General features: G+C 49.4%; 1 protein-coding gene across 1 annotated transcript in view; it reads right to left on the bottom strand.

Moving 5' to 3' along the window:
- The window catches only part of ETNK1 (ethanolamine kinase 1), a 127,951-nt gene that overhangs the window by 55,484 nt on the left and 51,588 nt on the right, over positions 1–20,879 (bottom strand). The window contains exons 3-4 of the mRNA XM_030215531.1: positions 19,724–19,864; positions 4,224–4,366 (exon numbers count right to left, since the gene is read on the bottom strand). Coding sequence (XP_030071391.1) covers positions 4,224–4,366; positions 19,724–19,864 — 284 coding nt within the window. The remainder of the gene's footprint in view (positions 1–4,223; positions 4,367–19,723; positions 19,865–20,879) is intronic.

Below are 20,879 nucleotides of genomic sequence, written 5' to 3'. Positions count from 1 at the left end.
CCTGCAAAGAGGTGGGATAATGTGGGATACAAATGCAATAAATAAATAAATAAAAAACAAATTTCACCTTTTCTTTAATCCGGTTAGACCAGACCAGTGAAGTGCACCCAAGCTCTACCCCTCAGGTCAAGAGAAAGATAAGGCTCGTCAACATAGCTCTGCCAAACACACTATGATCTCTGGTGGTTCACCTTACAAATGTCTTCCAGGTCAACGCTTTGTCCTCCGCCAAGGAAGATGCTTGTGTCCTTGCAGAATATGCTTGGAGCCCTTCCACCATCAACATGCATTTGAGAATATACACCAACTCAATCACTGCCCTAATCCAGCATGCTAAGGACAACTTTGGTGCCACCTCCTCTTTGTGCAGTCCACTGAAAAATGTGGACAGGTGATTCTACTTTGAGCCTATTGGTGACTTCCAAATACCAGATTAGGGCCCTACAAACATCCAGGGACATAGTTTGATTCAAATGAAACGGGGAGATCATATTACGTAAAAAGAAAGGTATCATACAAATGGAAACGAGTCTCTGCACAACAAGGCCTGCCAACACCAACACAAGTCTGACTGAAGTCACCAAAAACACGATCTTCAGGGCGAGATCTTTAATGGACGACCGCTAATACCAGATTTTGGTGATATCGCAAATTGTGCTAATTAATATTAAGTTTCCAGTGGGGAACCATCAGGTGCACCAGAGGCCGAATATGCTTGAAACCTTGCAGGAACCAGACATCCACATGAATTACCAGCGACACACCTTCTCTCTACCTGAAAACACAAGCCCGAAGCAACCTGAACCTTGACAGAGTACAGGGACAAACCCTGATAAAGGACTCCTTGCCAAAAGGCTAAAATGCAAGGCACTTCTGCCCTACCCCAGGCCAACACACCACGATCTACACACCCGAGCTTAAAGACATGCCACACCATACCTAGACATACATACACCTATGATGTAGAGTTTCTACGAGCCTTTAACAGGGTAACCATCACCAGAGGTGCATAGTCCTTATACAGAAGGCTACACTCAAGAGGCCAAGCCGCAAGCCAAAAGGTGTCTGGATCCTCAATATTAACCAGCCCTTGCTCTCAGGGAAACTGCAGTGGTGGCTCCACCATTAGGTGAACTATGTCTGCATAGCACCAGTGATGAGGCCACTAGGGAAACCAGAAAAGGATATCTTGGCTCCACCATCAGGTGAACTATGTCTGCACAGCACCAGCGATGAGGCCGGTTCAGGGCCAGTAGGAGAACCAGAAAAGGGTTGCTTCGCTATCCACCAAATTACTCAACTAAGTAGAGACCACAGAGTTAAAACAAAGAGGTTTCTGCTTTGGCAAGAGTTGCACTAATGCATTTGTCCCTATCACTCCACCTTCCCCGAGGCTGAAGAGGTAAACTTGGCATTCTGCCAAACTGTCATTACACTGAAGTGTGCAGCACCCCAGCACTTCACCAGTAGCTGAATGCCAACAGACTCTGCTCTTTTCCCAGCTCTAGCACTTGCCAGCTAGGAAAATCTGCCTCGATATTGTTCACCCAATCATACTGTTTGCACTGTCCACATTGCTAGGAGACCAGTTTTTCTCCAAGTTAGTCTCTCTCTCATGCCATCGCCACACTCCTTGTTTATATAAGCCACTGTGGGTGCACTGTTGGTCATTACCCAGACCACTTTCCCTTCTAACAAGGAGAGGAACCACTGCAGGAACCACTGTGGTTCTTGCCTCCAGGCAGCTGATCAACAATGAAGAGTCCAACTCTGACCTTTGTGCGATCAAACCAAATACTTGCCCAACCTCTTCTAGGTGAAGAAAACTGCCCCTCATCTTGTATCAAAGCATATACCTTAGATAATCTGGGACCTGCACCAGAACCAAATGGCTCATGGAGTACTTCACCATCCAATCCAGGTATTCCAGTCAACTATCACGCTGGCCATCACTGAGAGTCCACTTCTGAACTGGCACAGATCAATCAAGCATCCTTGAATTTGAGTTCATCCTTACTTGGATGATTGGCTGATCTGTGCCAACCTGATGCTGCTGCTATCACCATGAACTTGGAGAAGGTCCATGGTGCTACTGTAGCCATATGATCCATAAGGGGGGAGGGTGACTCCTCCTAGATTTTTTTTTTTGTTACATTTGTACCCCGCGCTTTCCCACTCATGGCAGGCTCAATGCGGCTTACATGGGGCAATGGAGGGTTAAGTGACTTGCCCAGAGTCACAAGGAGCAGCTGCCTGTGCCTGAAGTGGGAATCGAACTCAGTTCCTCAGTTCCCCACCCTAACCACTAGGCCACTCCTCCAGTGAGGAGTAATTCTCCTCTTCCTCAATGACCTCCCCCCCCCCCCCATTTTCTCCTCCAAAAAGGATGCAGATGAGATTAGAGCCTGCCCCTCTCCTCCAGCCCCCAACTGGGAGCCTTACAGCACTTACTTTCCTAACCTGACTTTTCCCTAGAGCCTTGGGGTGGCTCCTTATCTACCTAGTGCCCTGGCCCACTTATAGACCCCATTTCACTTAGCCCTGGAGCCCCAAAAGGACTACCCGAACACTTAGCGTGGGCATGAATGAACTGGGGTGTATGCCCACCTGGGGCTGCCTGGGGTCCTCGCTGGGCATGGGGGGAGGGACTGAAGCTGAACATGAGCGAACACATAGCAGTCATGCAGTCCAGCAGCAAACTGGCTACCACTCCCACCAAATTTGGCTCTGCTTCCACTGGTCCCCAACACTGAGAAGGCAGCTATATTATCTGTGCATTGCACCGACAGTAGTTCCTCAGAGCCATGTGCCACCAATTTTCTCTCTCCACTATTGCAGTCAGGGCAATAGTAGCTATCAGCCCTCCTAACACACCAGCTGCCACGACACCCAATTTGACTACCCAGCATAGTGGTCTCCTTAAACTCGTTAGTCCCTCCCCTCCCAGGAACCTCTCCAGCACTGGCCTTACTGATTACCCTCAGATTAAAGCATGGGAGTCCAGACAGCAGGTAGCCCTCCAAGTTCAACTAGGGAACAAGTCTGTGGACCAGTACAAAGGAGCACCAGTCATGGATTTATTTTTATGGTTACAGGCAGACTGCACCCTAAGAAGTCAGGCCTATCCTCACAAACCCTGCTGCATCATTCCAGCTTGCAGTGCACCATATGTGGAGGCAGAGAAATACTGACAATTTCCATGCTGTACCAATCATTATACCAGTAATACTAAAAAGACAGATTCTCTGCCTCATCTGCTAGTAGAACAGAATAACCCACTGATCTACACTGGTCTAGCAAATGAAAAGGAAATTTAAATTTGTTGTACAAATCTGGGACTTTGTTTTTGATATACCACACATACAACAGTCCTCTAAGCCAGTGCATCTCAAACCAGTTCTTAGAGCACACAGCCACTGTTCGCTCTAAGCTGAGTGGAGTCCGACCATCTACAGTGGTCTCCAGGACTCCAGGAAATCTGCCTGTCCCTAGCAATTGAAGCACCACTCCCCACTGGCAGCAATGAAGTTGAGGACTCCCATTCAGCTTAGAAGAAACAGTGCCCACAGCCAGTCAAGTTTTCAGGCTATCCATAATGAACACATACGAGATCGATTTGCATTCCAAAGTGACAGTGCATGCAAATCTCTCTCATGTGTATTCATTATGGATTGCCTGAAAACCTGGCTAGCTATATACCCCCCCCCCCCCCCCCCCCGATTATTGGTTTGAGAAGTACTATGCTAACCTTACACAGAATCTATTAGGGACCTTCTGCTGGAGCGATTAGTATGTAAGGATTCAAATGGTTGCCTTGAAGAAAAATATTTTCTTGGCATGAAGCAAAGCACTGAATCATGGGGAAAATAATTCAAAAGAGATTATACAAATATACTTTAGCATAGTACACCTGCATACATTTCAACTTAGCATACATTCTTAAATAAGAAACTCCAAAATGTTAAGGCACCATAAATGTACTAGGATTCACATGCAGAAACAACTATCTCACTGAAACAATGAACACATTAATTTTCAAGTAAAAATGAAATCAAGTTTTTACTAGGAATTTTTAATACCAACTATTAAAATTATAGGGCATTATATCTTATTGTAGACAATTTTCATACAATAAAAACAACATTCATTTTAGCCTTTTATTTTTTTAAAGCTAGGCTAATAAAATGTACAAGATTTTACTTACGGGTGTTTTCAATACCTACCTTGTTTGTCATTGTAGATAATATTCTTACATAAAAGGTCATTATGGCAAAGTACTACTGGAGAACCCAAATTTGAAAATTTCTCCTTCATCCAGGCCATCTCCTCCTGAAGCACTTGAAAACTTGGAACTTCATTTAAGAACCTACATTTAAAAATAAATTAAGCAGTAAATTAGGAGCAGCTCAATACCTCACTTCAACTTTTTATTTTCATATGAATAAGAAAAACCATAATGAGCCTTGGTGTGACTCAATATGACCAACAGTATGTCTCAAACAGTGGTCAGTCCGGGTCTCAAGTATCCAGCACATCCAGAAAAGTAAACCAAAACATTTCATAGTTCATATTACGGGATAAACAATGACTAATCTAACTAGCTAATAAGTTTCATGATCGGACCACATCCGCAGTAACTCATGCATCTGGTTTCTCCATTGCACCAAAATCAGGGTAGTAGAGTGAATCCATTGTAGAAGTATGCAGCATTTAGCAATCGGAGATACCTTGTGCAAAAAGACTTGAGATTCTGGTGCTCTAGTAGAATGTGCCTTAAAGGCTACAGGCGGAACCCTGCCGGCCAGCAGATAAGCTGAAAGGATAGTTTCTTTGAGCCAGCGGGCAATAGTGGCTTTAGACGCTGGAGACCCTCTGCGAGAACCGGATAGCAAAACAAACAGATGATCAGAAGTCCTGAAAGAGTTAGTAACTCACAGATACTGCAGCAGAGTCCAGCGCACATCCAAAAGGTGCAGCTGCCCAAAAGATTCTGGAAACTCTTCCTCTGAAAAAGAGGGCAAGAAAATAGGCTGGTTTAAGTGAAAGGCTGAAACCACCTTAGGCATAAAGGAAGGCACGGTCCGACCCGTGACTCCGGACTCTGAAAATTGCAGAAATGGGTCTCTACAGGACAGCGCCTGGAGCTCTGACACCCGTCTCGCCGAGGTAATGGCCACCAGAAAAACGGCCTTCAGTGTCAAGTCTTTCTCCAATGCTCGCTGAAGCGGCTCAAAAGGAGATGCCTGCAGGGTTTTCAAAACTAGCCCCAGGTTCCAAGCTGGACAGGGTGCTCGCACTGGAGGTCGGAGCAGAAGCACCCCTCTAAGAAACCATGCCACATCTGGGTGAGCAGCCAAAGACACGCCTTCCACCTTACCACGAAGGGAGGCCAACGCTGCCACCTGCACCCGCAGGGAATTATAGGCCAAGCCTTTTTGTACACCTCCCTGCAAAAAGTCCAGAATCGGCGAGACAGGAGCCCGCATTGGAACAATGGCTCTGGAAGCACACCAAGACTCAAACAGGCACCAAATCCTGGCATAAGCCACGGAAGTGGACCGCTTGCGGGCTTGCAGGAGAGTGGAAATAACTTTATTGGAATAACCTTTATCCCTCAATTGCGCCCTCTCAATAGCCATGCCGTAAGACCAAAGCGGCCGGCGTCCTCCATGGCTACCGGTCCCTGAGTCAACAGGTTCGGTACCAGAGGTAACGGCACAGGAGCCTCCAGGATCATCTGTCGGAGGTCTGCATACCAAGGTCTCCTTGGCCAATCCGGGGCGATGAAGACCACTTCTCCTGGGTGCAGCCGAATCCACAAGAGCAGGCGCCCTATCAAGGGCCATGGGGGAAACACATAAAGTAGACCCTGAGGCCAGGGTTGAGCCAAGGCATCCAACCCCGCCGAGTGAGGATCTCTCCGTCTGCTGAAGAAGCACGGGACTTTGGTATTGGCACTTGTCGCCATTAGATCCATCACGGGCTTGCCCCATTTGGCACAGATCTGCAGGAATACTTCGTCTGCCAGATTCCATTCTGCTGGATCGATCTGATGCCTGCTCAGATCATCGGCCTGCACATTGCTCTGACCTGCAATATGAGCTGCCGACAGACACTGAAGATGCAGCTCGGCCCAGTGGCAAATCAGTTCGGCCTGCGCGGCTAGTGCTCTGCACCTTGTTCCACCTTGTCGATTTATATAGGCCACCGTTGTCGTGTTGTCCGACATCACTCTGACAGCCAATCCTTCCAGGGTCACTTGAAAGGCCAGAAGTGCCTGAAACACCGCTTTCAACTCTAGGCAGTTGATGGACCACTCCGACTCCTCGGGTGTCCATAGACCCTGGGCATGCTTCCCCTTGCAGTGTGCGCCCCAGCCCTTCAGGCTGGCATCTGTTACCACTAGGCACCAAACGGGGAGCGTCAGCGGCATTTCTCGCCGCAGCATGCTGTCCGAGAGCCACCACTCCATGCTGAGACGGGCCGCAGGGAGCCAAGTAAGTCTGCATTGGTAATCCTGAGAAAAAGGAGACCATCTCCGGAGTAGGGAATACTGTAGAGGTCTCAGGTGCGCTCTCGCCCAGGGTACCACTTCCATCGTGGCTGTCATCGATCCCAGCAGCTGGACAATGTCCCAAGCTCGCGGGCGGGGCATCCTCAGGAGCAGACGGACCTGATTCTGAAGCTTGCACCGCCTTAGCTCGGGTAGGAACACATAGCCCGAGGCTGTGTCGAACCTGGCCCCCAAAAACTCTAGAGATTGTGAAGGGGACAGGTGACTTTTGGCCATATTGACGACCCAGCCTAGAGACTGCAGTACTGAGACCACTCTGGCTGTAGCTTGTAAGCTCTCTGTTGCAGAGTCTGCTCTGATGAGCCAGTCTAGGTACGGGTGAACCCTGATACCTTCTCGCCTGAGAAAAGCAGCTACTACCACCATTACCTTCGAAAAGGTTCGGGGAGCTGTGGTGAGGCCAAAAGGCAAGGCCCTGAACTGGAAATGTTTTCCCAACACCGCAAACCTCAGAAACTTCTGGTGCGGGGGCCAAATCGGTATGTGCAAGTAAGCTTCTTTCAGGTCTAGAGACGTGAGAAACTCTCCTGGCTGAACCGCCGCAATGACGGAGCGCAGGGATTCCATGTGGAAATGCCGCACTCTCAGGGACTTGTTCACTTCTTTTAAGTCCAGAATAGGGCGAAAGGACCCACCTTTTCGCGGCACCACAAAGTAGATGGAGTATCGGCCGCAGCCTTGCTCGGCGGGAAGCACCGGGGTCACAGCCCCTAACTGAATCAGACCTTGTAAAGTCTCCTCCACCGCCGCCCGTTTGACGGCAGAACCGCATCGGGACTCCACAAACATGTCTCTTACTGGGGCGTTGAATTCTATTCTGTATCCATCTCTGATCAGGTCCAGAACCCACTGATCTGAGGAAATCTTGGCCCACTCCTCGACAAAGAAGGAAAGCCGTCCTCCGATGACAGGCATCGAGGAGAGGGCCGGCGCACCATCATTGAGAGGGTCGCCCCTGAACTCCTGGTCTTGAGCCACCGGCTGCGGAACGCTTGTCCGAGCGAAAGGAGTTCCTCTGCTGACCACGGGCACGTGAAGTGAACCCAGCAGAATGCCCCGGGCGGTACCTTCTAGCTTCACGGAAGCGAGGTCTGTACGAGGAGTGGACCGCCTGGCCCTTAGAGGAAGGCCTCTGCCTATCTTCGGCAAGCGCTGGGGTTTTGGATCACCCAGGCCTTTCACAATTTTCTCTAACTCCTCACCAAATAGGAGAAGTCCTTGAAAAGGCAACTTCACCAACCTTTGCTTAGAGGCCATGTCCGCTGCCCAGTGTCGTAGCCACAGACGACAGCGAGCCGCCACTGCTACTGCCATTTGTTTAGCCGAAGCTCTGACAAGGTCATAAAGGGCATCAGCCAGAAAGGACAAGGCCACCTCCATCCGCGGAGCCACATCCAAGAAGGGCTCCGCTCCATCTCCGGGCTGAGCCACTGCCTGTTGCAGCCAAGCTAGGCAGGCTCTCACAGCATAACAGCTGCATGCAGACGCCCGAACAGTGAGACCTGCAATTTCAAAGGACCGCTTCAACGCTGTTTCCAGCCTATGGTCTTGAACATCCTTCAGGGCAACACCTCCTTCAACAGGGAGGGTAGTTCTCTTTGTCACCGCAGTGACTAGGGCATCCACTGTAGGCATTTGAAAACGAGCCATATGTCCCTCACGCAGAGGGTATAACTGCCCCATAGCCCTGGAAACTCTCAAAGGTCCCTCGGGGTCAGCCCACTGAGCCGAAACAAGCTCTAGGATGGAGTCATGCAAAGGGAAGGCCCGAGCAGCTTTCTTGGTACTAGCCATCCTGGGATTACCCGAGGAGGCCATGCCACTGTCAGGATCTTCAATCGAGAGGGCCTGCAGGATATCTGAAATAAGCACTGGCAGCTCATCACGGTGGAAAATCCTCACCGCGGAGGGATCATCCAGATCCTGTGGTAAATCCGCACCTGACTCTGGTTCCTCAGACCAAGAACGTCTGTCAGAGTTCTCCGAATCCTCACACCCCGACCACGGGGGGGGGGGGGGGGGGGGGGGGAAGGTGCACCACAATCTGAAGGGGAATTAACCCTTCTGCGCTTATCTTTAGGCCAAGCATCCGGGAAAAAAGCCTCACTGGGCAGTCCCAGGCCAGAATCCATTGGGGGGGCAATCAGAGGAGCCTCAGGCGACCCTTGAGGAAAGGCTCTTTTCATCATGTATGCTTTATGCAGCAAAAGCACAAAATCCGGGGAGAAAATCTCACCCTGGGCACCCAAATCCTGTCCGGTGCTAGCCACTCCTGAAATAACCTCATCTCGAGGTGCCCCACCCGGCTCAGGTCTCTCCGTGTCCACGGAGGCCGCGCCATGCGGTGTAAGCAAAATGGTGCCCGCTGCCAGCTCAGAGCGGGAAGAAACATCGCTCGCCATGCTCGGGCCGGCTCCTACGCCAATACAGCACGATTTACAGAGCCCTGCTGCTGATTTGCGTTTGCCACAAGTGGAACAGCGCTTTACATTGTCCGCAGCCATCGCCGAAAAACAGCGGTAGAATCCAAAATGGCGGTTTCGCGCCAAAATCGCCCCGATCGCGGGCCCACCCCGGAGGAGTTGGAAAACACTCTTACCTCAAAGGATCTAGTGTACAACTACGATCCTGCTGAAAATCAGGTCAAAAACCTCTGTTCCAGCGTCTCTGCGTTTAAAAACGCAACGCGACTTTTTTTTTTTAAGCTGTGAGGAAAGCAGAGGTATTGAAGACTCCGGAGGCTTAGATGAGTGGGAAAGGCAGGGAAAGGGTGAACCTATATGCCTGCATCCACTGTTGGTGGGTAAGGACAGGGAAAGCAAGGCAATATGTCCACATCCACAGAGGTATGGGTAAGGCAGGGAATGGGCTAACCTATGTGCCTTTAAAGTGAAGCTGCTATAGCCTCCAACACCCCGGTTAACAACTGGCAAGCCAGGAACCACCTCCCGGCAGATTTTTCTGGAGCTCGAACAAGCTGCAGCCACCCTGCTAAGGGAGATAGAGAATACTGAAGAGGTAGTGGAGCTAGCTGGCCAAGAGGGCACTGTGAAAGTTTGAGTGCTCTCTATCTCCCCTGCTGGTTGATGGACATAACCCATACGTAATGGCTTCATCTGCTTGATGACAAGGAAACAAATTTTCCAAATATTTCTTTCCTACCCTTTGAGGAGGAAGAGACTTTCTGTAGACTTTTGGGGATGACAATCTAAAAAGAAATTTCTTCAGATTTGGCTGCCATTCATGGACATCCTTTCTGTTTGAGTATAATCTGTTATTTTAAATGACTTGGAGGTGTAATCACCCCTCCCCCTTTTATTAAGGAAACAACTCATGTTTTTGCTGGTTCATAATATATATTAATTGGGACATGTTAGGGGAGGGGACTTTGGGAAGGGAAGAGGGGGGATATTATAGGTTTAGGAATATCTAGTTGTGAAAGAGGTAAGGGGGGAAATTTTAGGGGATAGTGCTTAGTTGGCATACAAGTTTACATATTATTTGACATTCTAGTTCTGGAATTGATGACAGCTTTATATTTCACAATTGCAATTCTGTATTTGGGATATTGTTTATACCAATAAAGATATTTAAACATAAAACACATTTGTTCTCAAAGTTTTTGAGAGAAAAGGGTTAGCTTTGTTTCTCATATCAGGTCACCATTACAATTTAGACTTTATTGCACTCAGATGTTGCACAATATATTGTTTTTATGTGACTTAATGGCTTATGGACTTTGTAATCCTGGTTATAGCCAGTTTTTTTTCTTCTTGATTGTTATCCATGTACAACTGCAAAGTTTCCTGCAGAACACAAGACAAATTATTATGTTATATGGTGGTAGCCCATACTCTTCCTGTAGCTCAGAAAAAGAGGTAAGACTCCCACCTCTTCCTATATGTGCAAAGTCCCGTATATAGCAGAAACAGGGTCTAAAGTCCCCAGGATAAAGCTTGGTACATAGCCAATAGCCTTATGTAGGAAATAAGTGTTGCCATACTGGGACAGAGACCGAAGATCCATCAAGCCCAGCGTCCTGTTTCCAACAGTGGCCAATCCAGGTTACAAGTACCTGTCAAGATGCGGCTTATCCTAGAAATCCGCTTGTGACCTTGGGCAAGTCACTTAAGCCTCCATTACCCCAGGTACAACCCCCCCCCCCCCCCCCAATAGATTGTGATCTCCCTAGGGACAGAGAAAGTACCTGTATATAATATGTACAGTACTGCGTACGTCTAAGTAGTGCTACAGAAACGATTAGTAGTAATAGGATTTTCCCTTAGTCCATCTTAATGGCTTATGGACTTTTCTTTTAGGAAGTTATCTAAACCTTTTTTAAACCCTAAGCTATCTGCTTTTACTAATATTTAAATAATTTCGAATCTGGGAAGAATTTAGATCCTATTTTATACAATAGGGTTGTTGGGAGAGGGGTTCCTTTTTAATTTTAGAACAAATTAGGGGGTATGTTTGCTAAGGTGCTAATTGAACATCATGGAACCTCAATCTACGGAGTCCCTCATCCAAAGTTGGAGATTTGGGACCCCTCTTCAATTGTTGATCTAATCTCCATCTGGCCACATAACTGCCCCGCCATTGCTAAACAGGTTTTGAACTGATAGGCCTGTAGGGTGATTATTTTCCCACGCATCACCACTTTAAGCACCCCCATAATGTCCCTGAGGATACCCCTCCACTGTCATTCAGCTACTATTCAACAAGATCTTTCTCCAGTTGGGTCACATTACCAGGGTCTAGCAAGGTACTATCATCTGCGCCTATCGCCAATTCCTCCTGGGTCAGGGGGCTAAGGTAAAATCAATGGCATGGGGGGCATGATCAGACCATGTACGTATTTCTATCTGGGTGTTATGAACCCTATGTAATATAGATGAGTCCCCAAACCAATAATCAATACAAGAGTGGGTATTATGTACCTGGGAATAGAAAGTAAAATCACTACTGGTAGGTTGAAAATATCTCCATCGCATAAACTCCGATGTGCAAGAAAACTTCAGAACTGGGTGAAGTATTATCTAGACTAGGTTGTAAAGTCGGATTAAAATCCCCACCCTGCAATAGGCAACCCTATCCACATGTTTGAGCAAGAGAGAACTGAGCCCCTATTCTGCATCGAGTGCGTAGACATTAACCAGGGTAAATACATGACAACCTAAAATGATTAACAGCAGCAAATATCTCCCACCCTGAATTACCTTTTTAGCCTGCCATGGATGAGAAGAGGGTACTGCAATTAAACCCCCCTTGGATGTTTTTTTTCTGCAGGTAATCTGAAGCAAAATATATGGCAGGGTATTTCCAATGTTCACATAGATATTCATAAGAGGGCAGATGATGTGTCTCCTGAATAAAACACATCAGCCCCTCAAGCGCACCAGTTCCTTAAACATGAGTTGGTGCTTTATTGGTGAATTTAAACCTCTAACATTCAGGGTTTAAAAAGTTAAAGTGTCCAGCAAAGTAAACCTAAAAAGCAAGCCTGCCCCACTTTCCCTTTCAGTATCACACTGATGTGCCTCAGAATTTGCAAAGATAGCTCTGTGTTAACATCCCATGCTGCCCCTTGGAATGCCCAAATACCCACCCACAATGAGTAAATGTCTAGTTACTTTTTAGTGACACCCATCCGATTTCTTTGCGGCACTAGACCCATTATTGGGCCAATTCAACTTCCTTTTTAAGTGAAGCTGTTCAAGTGTGCTGCACTAGGTGATAAAGATGGCTGGGTCTTTGACATTTAAGCACTATGTTAAATTTTTTGATTTAGTTAGCAAAAAAGATAATATTTATGTTAGGTACAAGTTGTGTCTGGTAAGCCACAAACCTAAGGAGGTGGCATTAATGCTAGCAAAAAAAATAAAATCTTGTTCAATCAACTGTTTATTTTAACCACGACACAAAGGCGGCGGATCTGCCTGGTATTGCCACACCAAGAACGCTGAATATGTTCTGAAGCAAAATATATGACAGCTAGCATATGAGCTAGCTGCCATATATGTTTGATCGCTTTCTGCACTGCTCATATGCTAGCTATTTTCATGGGGTTTTTTTTCCTTATTTGACTTAAATCTCTCTCTAATTGTATTGAATCCCTTGATTGCTTGAGCATTTTCTGTTTAGATATTTTCTTTGATAATGGATGGATTTTGAAATGCTAGAATTTTATGTAATGTTGAAAACAACTGTTTATATCTAAGAATTAAAAAGTTAATTAAAGATACATATTGCTTTCAATAAACAAATAGCTAGTAACTGTAATATATTACTTTTTCCATGCAGTAACTAATAACTTTAAGGAAAAATTAATTCTTACCTGATAATTTTCTTTCCATTAGTCCCAACAGATCAATTCAGAGACTTGTGGGTTGTGTACCTCTACCAGCAGGTGGAGATAGAGAGAACCTCCGAGGTTTGCTATATGTGGACCTGTGCAGCCAGCTGAACCTCAGTATGAACGATATCAAAGCAGTGGAATGGAAACAACAGAAAACTCTCCTGACATTGTCAGACCAATTGCCCAACATACGTCCATCACTTCTATATTTATTTATTTTATTTTTTAATCAAATGAAGGAACATTCAGAACAACGGAAACGAAAAAACTAACCAACCGCAAAAAAAAACGCAGACACCAAACCCAGGGGGGGGGCCCTCTGGATTGATCTGTTGGGACTAATAGAAAGAAAATTATCAGGTAGGAATTAATTTTTCCTTCCATGGCGTCCCACAGATCAATCCAGAGACTTGTGGGATGTACCCAAGCAGTCCTCAAGTAGGGTGGAACACTCCCAACCTGGCAGAAATCACCGAGCCAAACACTGCACCTTGACGAGTGAATGTATGGACCAAAGCCCATGTAGCTGCCCTGCAGATATCTTCCAGAGAAACCAAACGGGACTCTGCATAGGAGGAAGCTTGAGCTCACGTAGAATGAGCACAAACCTGCAAAGGGGTTTGCTTGCCCAATGCCACATATGCTGAAGAGAAGGCCTCCCGCAACCAACGGGCTATATGATGTCCTTGGACGCCATATGACCATTCTTACTGCCTCCAAAAAGGACGAAGAGATGGTCAGAAAGACAAAATTCATTCGTCACCTCCAAATACATGAGAAGAACCCGTCTAACGTCGAGGCAACAAAGAGCCCAGAATTGCTCAGGGTAATCTTCCTGGCGGAAGGCCAGCAAATGCAGGGACTGCCCCAAGTGGAAACGAGAAACCACCTTGGGCAAAAACGAAGGAACTGTCCTAATCAATACCCCTGCCTCCGTAAAACGCAGGAAGGGGTCTCTGCAAGAAAGGGCCTGCAACTCTGAAATTCTCCGAGCGGAAGTAATGGCTACTATGAAAATCGCCTTCAAGGTGAGATCCTTAATCATAATCCCCGATAAGGGTTCGAAAGGAGGACGCTGAATTGCTTTTAGAACTAGATTAAGGTTATAGGATGGCAGAACTGGCACGTGAGAAGGGTGCAAACAATTTACGCCCCTCAAGAAACAAACCACATCCTTGTGGGAGGCGATGGATGCCCCCTGAAGCCAGCCTCCAAAACATGCCAGAGCTGCCACCTGCACCTTAAGAGAACTCAACAAAAGTGATTTTTGTACAGACTCCTGAAGAAACGTGAGAATAACCGATACTGAAGCCGAAGCCACTGACAATCTCGAACTCGCACACCACGAATCGAAAGTACGCCACAACCTAGCATAAGCTATCAAGGTGGATCTTTTCCGAGCCTACAACATCGTAGCGATAACCATGTCTGGATACCCTTTTCTTCTCAACCTTGCCCTTTCAAGGGCCAGGCCGTAAGACCAAAGGGGGAGGGAATCCTCCATCGTGACTGGCCCCTGCAGCAGGAGACCGTCCTGCACCAGCAGAAAAGGATGATCGAACAGAAGTCTGATCACATCTGCGTACCAGGGTCGTCTGGGCCAAACCGGGACCACTAGGATCACTTGACCGGGATGACTGGCAATGCGAGTCAGTAACCTGCCCATCACTGGCCACAGGGGAAAGGCATAGAGCATGCCCCTGGGCCAAGGTTGAAGAAAGGCATCGATGCCTTCCGAGCCCAGCTCTCATCCCCTGCTGAAGAAACGGGGAACTTTCGCATTGAATGCGGTGGCCATTAAGCCCATCTCTGGCATCCCCCAACGGGCAGTTATCTGATCGAAGGCTCCAACCGGCTCCAACTGGTGGCGACTGAGGAAGTCCGCTTGCACATTCTGTGACACCGCTATATGAGCCGCTGTCAAGAAAAAAAGATGAGTCTCTGCCCAACGGCAGATCAGAGTCGCCTCGCACGCTAGCACTCCTAGTGCCCCCCCTGACGGTTTATGTAGGTGACTGCGGTCGCATTGTCCGAAAGAACTTGAACTGGGCAACCACAGAGAAGAGAAACTCCCGAAGGGCCAGACGAATCGTCCGTAACTCCAAGGTGTTGATGGACCATGACACCTCCGTCGAAGTCCAAACGCCCTGGGCCGTCTGTTCCAGGCAATGAGCCCCCCAGCCAGACAGTGACACATCCATGGTCACTATCTTCCAGTCCGGGGTTGCCAGAGGAATGCCCGACACCAGATTCTTTTGAATGAACCACCAGTGAATGATTGTGTGAAGACGGGCTGAACATGGCACCCGAACCTTGTAATCCTCCGAGAGAGGTGACCAACGGCTCAGAAGGTGCCACTGGAGGGGGCGCATTTGAGCTCTGGCCCACTTTGCCATATCCAAGGTGGAGGCCATGGAACCCAGAACTTGTACAAAGTCCCAAGCCCGCGGGTTCAGAGTTTTGAAACAGCGCTCGTAACTGAGCCTGTAACCGCTGTGCTCGAGCTGAAGGAAGAGATACTATCCCTGTTCTGGTATCGAAGAACACCCCCAAGTATTCCAGCGTTTGGGAAGGCGTTAGGCTGCACTTCGGGAAGTTGATCACTCAACCAAGCGACTGAAGGAACCTGACCACTTTGTTGGTTGCCCGCCGACTCTTCTCGAAAGACGACGCCCGTACAAGCCAGTCTAGATAGGGATGGACCTGAATCCCTTCCTTACTGAGATAGGCCGCCACTACTACCAGGACCTTGGAAAAGGTCTGAGGAGCTGTGGCTAGGCCGAAGGGCATCGCTTTGAATTGAAAATGACGACCGAGCACTGCAAAGCGAAGAAAGCGCCTGTGGGGAGGCCAGATTGGAATGTGTAAATAGGCCTCTGAGCTCAAGAGAGATCAAAAACTCCCCTGGCTGTACTGCTGCGATCACCGGTCGGAGGGTTTCCATGCGGAAAACCCGAACCTGTCGACACACTTGAGATCTAAGATTGGTCGCCAAGAACCGCCCTTTTCTGGCACCACAAAATAAATGGAGTATCGACCGCAACCTCTTTCTGCTGGGTGCAGGCTGGATGGCACCCAGCCGTTGTAAGTTAAGGAGGGTGTGTCGAACAGCCCACACCTTGGTGGGACATTTGCAAGGAGATTACAGAAAAGAGCCTACTATCGGACAAGCCAATTCTAACTTGTAGCCGTCTTTGATAACCTCCAAGACCCATTCGTCGGATTACCCTGGTCCACTCCACCAGGAATAGGGACAGTCTGCCCCCAATAACCAGCTGGATATGGACCAGGGCCCCATCATTGGGTGGACCTGGCTGCGGGCTGGTTTCCATTACCGAAAAGGAAGGCCCGCCTGTCACCTCGAAAGGGCTGAGGCCTCTGAGAAGACCTTGCTCTCTGAAAAGAGGCCCCGTGACCTGGACGGTAACCCCGTGTATCCCTAAACTTAGGTCTAGGTCCCGCCGGTTGTACAAACTTGGATCTGTCCTCCGGGAGGCGCTGGCCCTTAGAGTCACCGAGGTCCTTCACAATCTGTTCTAAGTCTGTCCCAAACAAAAGCGTTCCCCTAAAAGGAAGCCTTGCTAAACGTGACTTAGAGGCCGCGTCTGCAGCCCAATGCCACAACCACAGCCAGTGATGTGCGGTGACCGCTAGGGAAACCTTCTTCGCCGAAGCCCTCAAAAGATCATAAGGAAGATCCGCAAGGAAGGCTAAACCAGACTCCAAGGCCAGCAAAACAGCCACGAGATCTTCCGGAGGTTTTCTGTACCCACGATAAGCATGCCCGCGCCGCATAGGAGCCACAAACTGAGGCCTGCAGGGAAAGGGCCACTACTTCAAGGACAGCTTCAAGCAAGTCTCCAACTTACGATCCTGAGGGTCCTTGAGCACCGTGCCACCATCCACAGGGAGAATGGTTTTCTTAGTGACTGCTGTGATTAAGGAATCCACCGTAGGGACCTTCAGCAAGTCTAAATCAGGAGCAGGTAGCGCGTAAAGACGCAACATAGCTCTAAGTAACCTTAAGCCCACTGTCCGGCGTATCCCACTGCGCCAAAATAAGGATCTTCACGGCCTAATGCACATGAAAGGAATGAGGTGGGCATTTGGTGCCAGACATAATAGAGGGCACCGGACCTGTTCCCCCTGACGATTCAGGGGGGAAATGGCCAAAACCTCAAAAGCCCTATCAATCAGGGAAGCTCTTCCCTGCGAAAAAGGTGGGCAGCTGTCGGATCATCCCCCTCCTCAGAGGGCAGAGTGACCTCATCTGCCAAATCCAAAGATTCTGAGGGAGAGCCCAGAGACAAAACCGGGCCATCTGTGTCAGACAGGTCCACAGGATCCAAAATCTTCACCCGGGGACGTTTTGGCAGGAAAGACTGAGAGGCTGCAGCAATCCAAGTTTGCTGAGGAAGAGACGGGGCTGCCTGAACAGAAGCTCCTGACTTCTTCAAAAGAAAGGCATAGTGCATTAACAAAACAAAATCCAGGGAAAAAGAAACTGCAAGGGACTCCCCTGCTCCCTGTACATCGCTTCCCTCCATCGGAGCCTGCGCCACAGAAGCACGCTGCGCCTCTTGTCTATCAACCGCCACATGCGGAGTGGGTCACGCCTGAGAGGAAAAAATGGCGCCTGCCAACGCGCACTGCACTAACTGCCCCGAGGAAACCGCCGAAACTATCCCCTGCGCTTCCGACTCACTGGACACCTGAGGGGAACCCCCATCGCGCTGAACACCCTCCATCTGCTAGAAAGAGAGAATACTGAGGTTCAGCTGGCTGCACAGGTCCACATATAGCAAACCTCGGAGGTTCTCTCTATCTCCACATGCTAGTAGAGGGACACAACCAACAAGTCTCTGGATTGATCTGTGGGACGCCATGGAATATATCATTTTTACAAAATAACTTGCACCTACTACCCCTGAGGAAAGCTCATTAACACGGGAAGCAGACAAAAAAAAGGTTATTGTCCCATTCCCCGGTCCTACCTGCGCTCCTGTTGTGGGGGGCGATGGTCAGTGGCCCTCGCGGCGCCCGGGGCTGCGGGGATGGACCTCCGGAGAGGCCGGCGCTGCCGCGGGTCGGGCCGAGACCGGCGACCCGCTGGAGCGAGCGCCGGCCTCGGAGAGCGGAGTGTTGCGCCGGCCAAGATGGCGGCGCCGGCGTCGACGCCTCCCGGGGCAGACCAGCGCGGAGGCTCCACCCACCTCACGCCGGATTGGCGCACCGGGCCTAAAACTCCGCCTGGAGGGCGGGCCGGCCAATCCTGAGGCTCCATCGCCTCCTGGGGCCAGGTTGGTTGGTTCCTCTCCCGGGGAGGGGGCGGGACGGCGCGACATTTAAACCGGAGGACAGAAGAACTCAACTGCTTCCGTTTTCGTGTATGCTGAAGCCGGCACGGTGGTTTTCTCGGAGTGCTAGCCATCATTCAGAGACTGTGCTACTTGCTAGCCGCCCTTGCTAGCCACCATTCAGAGACTGTGCTACTTGCTAGCCATCATTCAGAGACTGTGCTACTTGCTAGCCGCCCTTGCTAGCCATCATTCAGAGACTGTGCTACTTGCTAGCCGCCCTTGCTAGCCATCATTCAGAGACTGTGCTACTTGCTGGCCGCCCTTGCTAGCCATCATTCAGAGACTGTGCTACTTGCTGGCCGCCCGTGCTAGCCACCATTCAGAGACTGTGCTACTTGCTAGCCGCCCGTGCTAGCCACCATTCAGAGACTGTGCTGCTTGCTAGCCGCCCTTGCTAGCCACCATTCAGAGACGGTGCTACTTATCCTTTCGGAGTGCTAGCCGCCCTTGCTAGCTACCCTTTAGAGACTGCGTTACTGACTACCAGCCAGGTCAGCCGTCACCCCGTGGTTCCAGCAGTCCTGCTGGCCGCCTGCAGCTGGGAGCTCAACCCTTGGTGAACGGCGGCCGCCGCGGGTGAAGATTCGGGGTGCTCGGCTGTCCTTTGAGGCCTCGCGGGGCCTTAGGGAACCTAAGGGCTCACCACTAGAAACAGGACAGTTATAGAGAAGATGAAGAGGGGAACAGGGGAGGGGACAGAGTAAGTGTGCTGGAGGAAGTGAGATGCCACCCCTGACTCAAAGCAGTGTCTGTGGAGTCTAGGAGATGCTAAATCCAGCTCAGTAGGGCACGAGTGACATACCCCCCCCCCCCCCCCAATAGCCAGTATCTCTACCCTCTCGCCCCCGCTGGGTCCAGCATATCCTCTTCCCTTTCCTATCCACCCTCCCCTACATCCAGCATCATCCCTTACCCCTGTTGCTGGACACTGGTGGGGGAGGGGGCTGGGCATCTCATCCCCAGCTCCTTCCCTTGGTCTTAAGTACAGCATCTTTTCTCGCCCCCTTCCTTTGTCCATGCTGCCACTACCATCTTACCTTGTTCAGAGCCACTTCCAAAGTACTCTGTGCAGGCACAGGGCTTTCCAGTAAAGGCTTGCACTCAAGTGCTACTGTGCCCTGCCCTCCCTTAAAGCATTTCCTGTTGAGGAAGGGCGGGACGTGGCAGAAGTTGAGCGCAGGCCTCTACTTAAGGCCCTGCACACTGGCACAGATTACTTCTGGAGTGGCCCCAGAAGAAGTAGGGTCACAGCAGCAGCATTGGGAAGAAAAGGGGGAGAAACAGGAAAGAGGATGTTCTGCCATGTCACTCCCCACCCCCTTAAATGCTGCTGCCCTAGGTGGAGATCTGATGTGGCAGGGCCAGCTTTAATTTAGCTGCTTCTTGACCATGTATCAGTTCATCATTATAAAAGGATAAAATAAACATTACCTGCTATTCACTTCCTGATCCTCAAACTCCGTAGGAACAAGAGAGAAATACTTCCCCATTTTGAACCATAAATTAGATTTTGGGATCCAGCCATTGTGTGCATGAATTGCATGGATTTTGGCAAGTTGCCTTGCAATAAGCCTGTAAAATAAAATTGAACGTAATAAAATTAGTTCTTACCATGTATCTATCCGTAGGCACAGGTACATGGGTTACTACTACTACTTAACACTTCTAAAGCGCTACTAGGGTTACGCAGCGCTGTACAGTTTAACAAAGAAGGACAGTCCCTGCTCAAAGGAGCTTACAATCTAAAGGACAAAATGTCAAGGTGGGTAGTCTAGATTTCCTGAATAGAGGTATAATGGTTAGGTGCCGAAGGCGTCATTGAAGAGGTGGGCTTTAAGCAAGGATTTGAAGATGGGCAGGGAGGGGGCTTGGCGTGTGGGCTCAGGGAGTTTATTCCAAGCATAGAGTGAGGCGAGGCAGAAAGGGCGGAGCCTGGAGTTGGCGGTGGTGGAGAAGGGTGCTGAAAGGAGGGATCTGTCCTGTGAGCGGAGGTTTCGGGTAGCAACGTAAGGGGAGATGAGGGTAGAGATGTAATGAGGAGCTGCAGATCGAGTGCATTTGTAGGTTAGTAGGAGAAGCTTGAACTGTATGCGGTACCTGATCGGAAGCCAGTGAAGTGACTTGAGGAGAGGGGTGATATGAGCATATCGGTCCAGACGGAAGATAAGACGTGCAGCAGAGTTCTGAACGGATTGAAGGGGGGCTAGTTGGCTAAGTGGGAGGCCAGTGAGGAGTAGGTTGCAGTAGTCAAGGCGAGAGGTAATGAGAGAGTGGATGAGAGTTCGGGTGGTGTGCTCAGAGAGGAAAGGGCGAAGTTTGCTGATGTTATAGAGAAAGAAGCGACAGGACTTGGCTATCGGCTGGATATGCGCAGAGAAAGAGAGGGAGGAGTCGAAGATGACTCCGAGGTTGCGGGCAGATGAGACGGGGAGGATGAGGGTGTTATCGAATGAGATAGAGAGTGGCGGGAGAGGAGAAGTGGGTTTGGGTGGAAAGACAATAAGCTCTGTCTTGGCCATGTACAGTTTCAGGTGGCGGTTGGCCATCCAGGCAGCAATGTCAGATAAGCAGGCCGATACCTTGGCCT

Source organism: Microcaecilia unicolor, chromosome 9 (assembly GCF_901765095.1).
Source record: "Microcaecilia unicolor chromosome 9, aMicUni1.1, whole genome shotgun sequence".
NCBI lineage: Eukaryota > Metazoa > Chordata > Amphibia > Gymnophiona > Siphonopidae > Microcaecilia > Microcaecilia unicolor.
The sequence above is the reverse complement of the archived record's forward strand: the minus strand, read 5'-3'. Positions and strand labels throughout refer to the sequence as shown.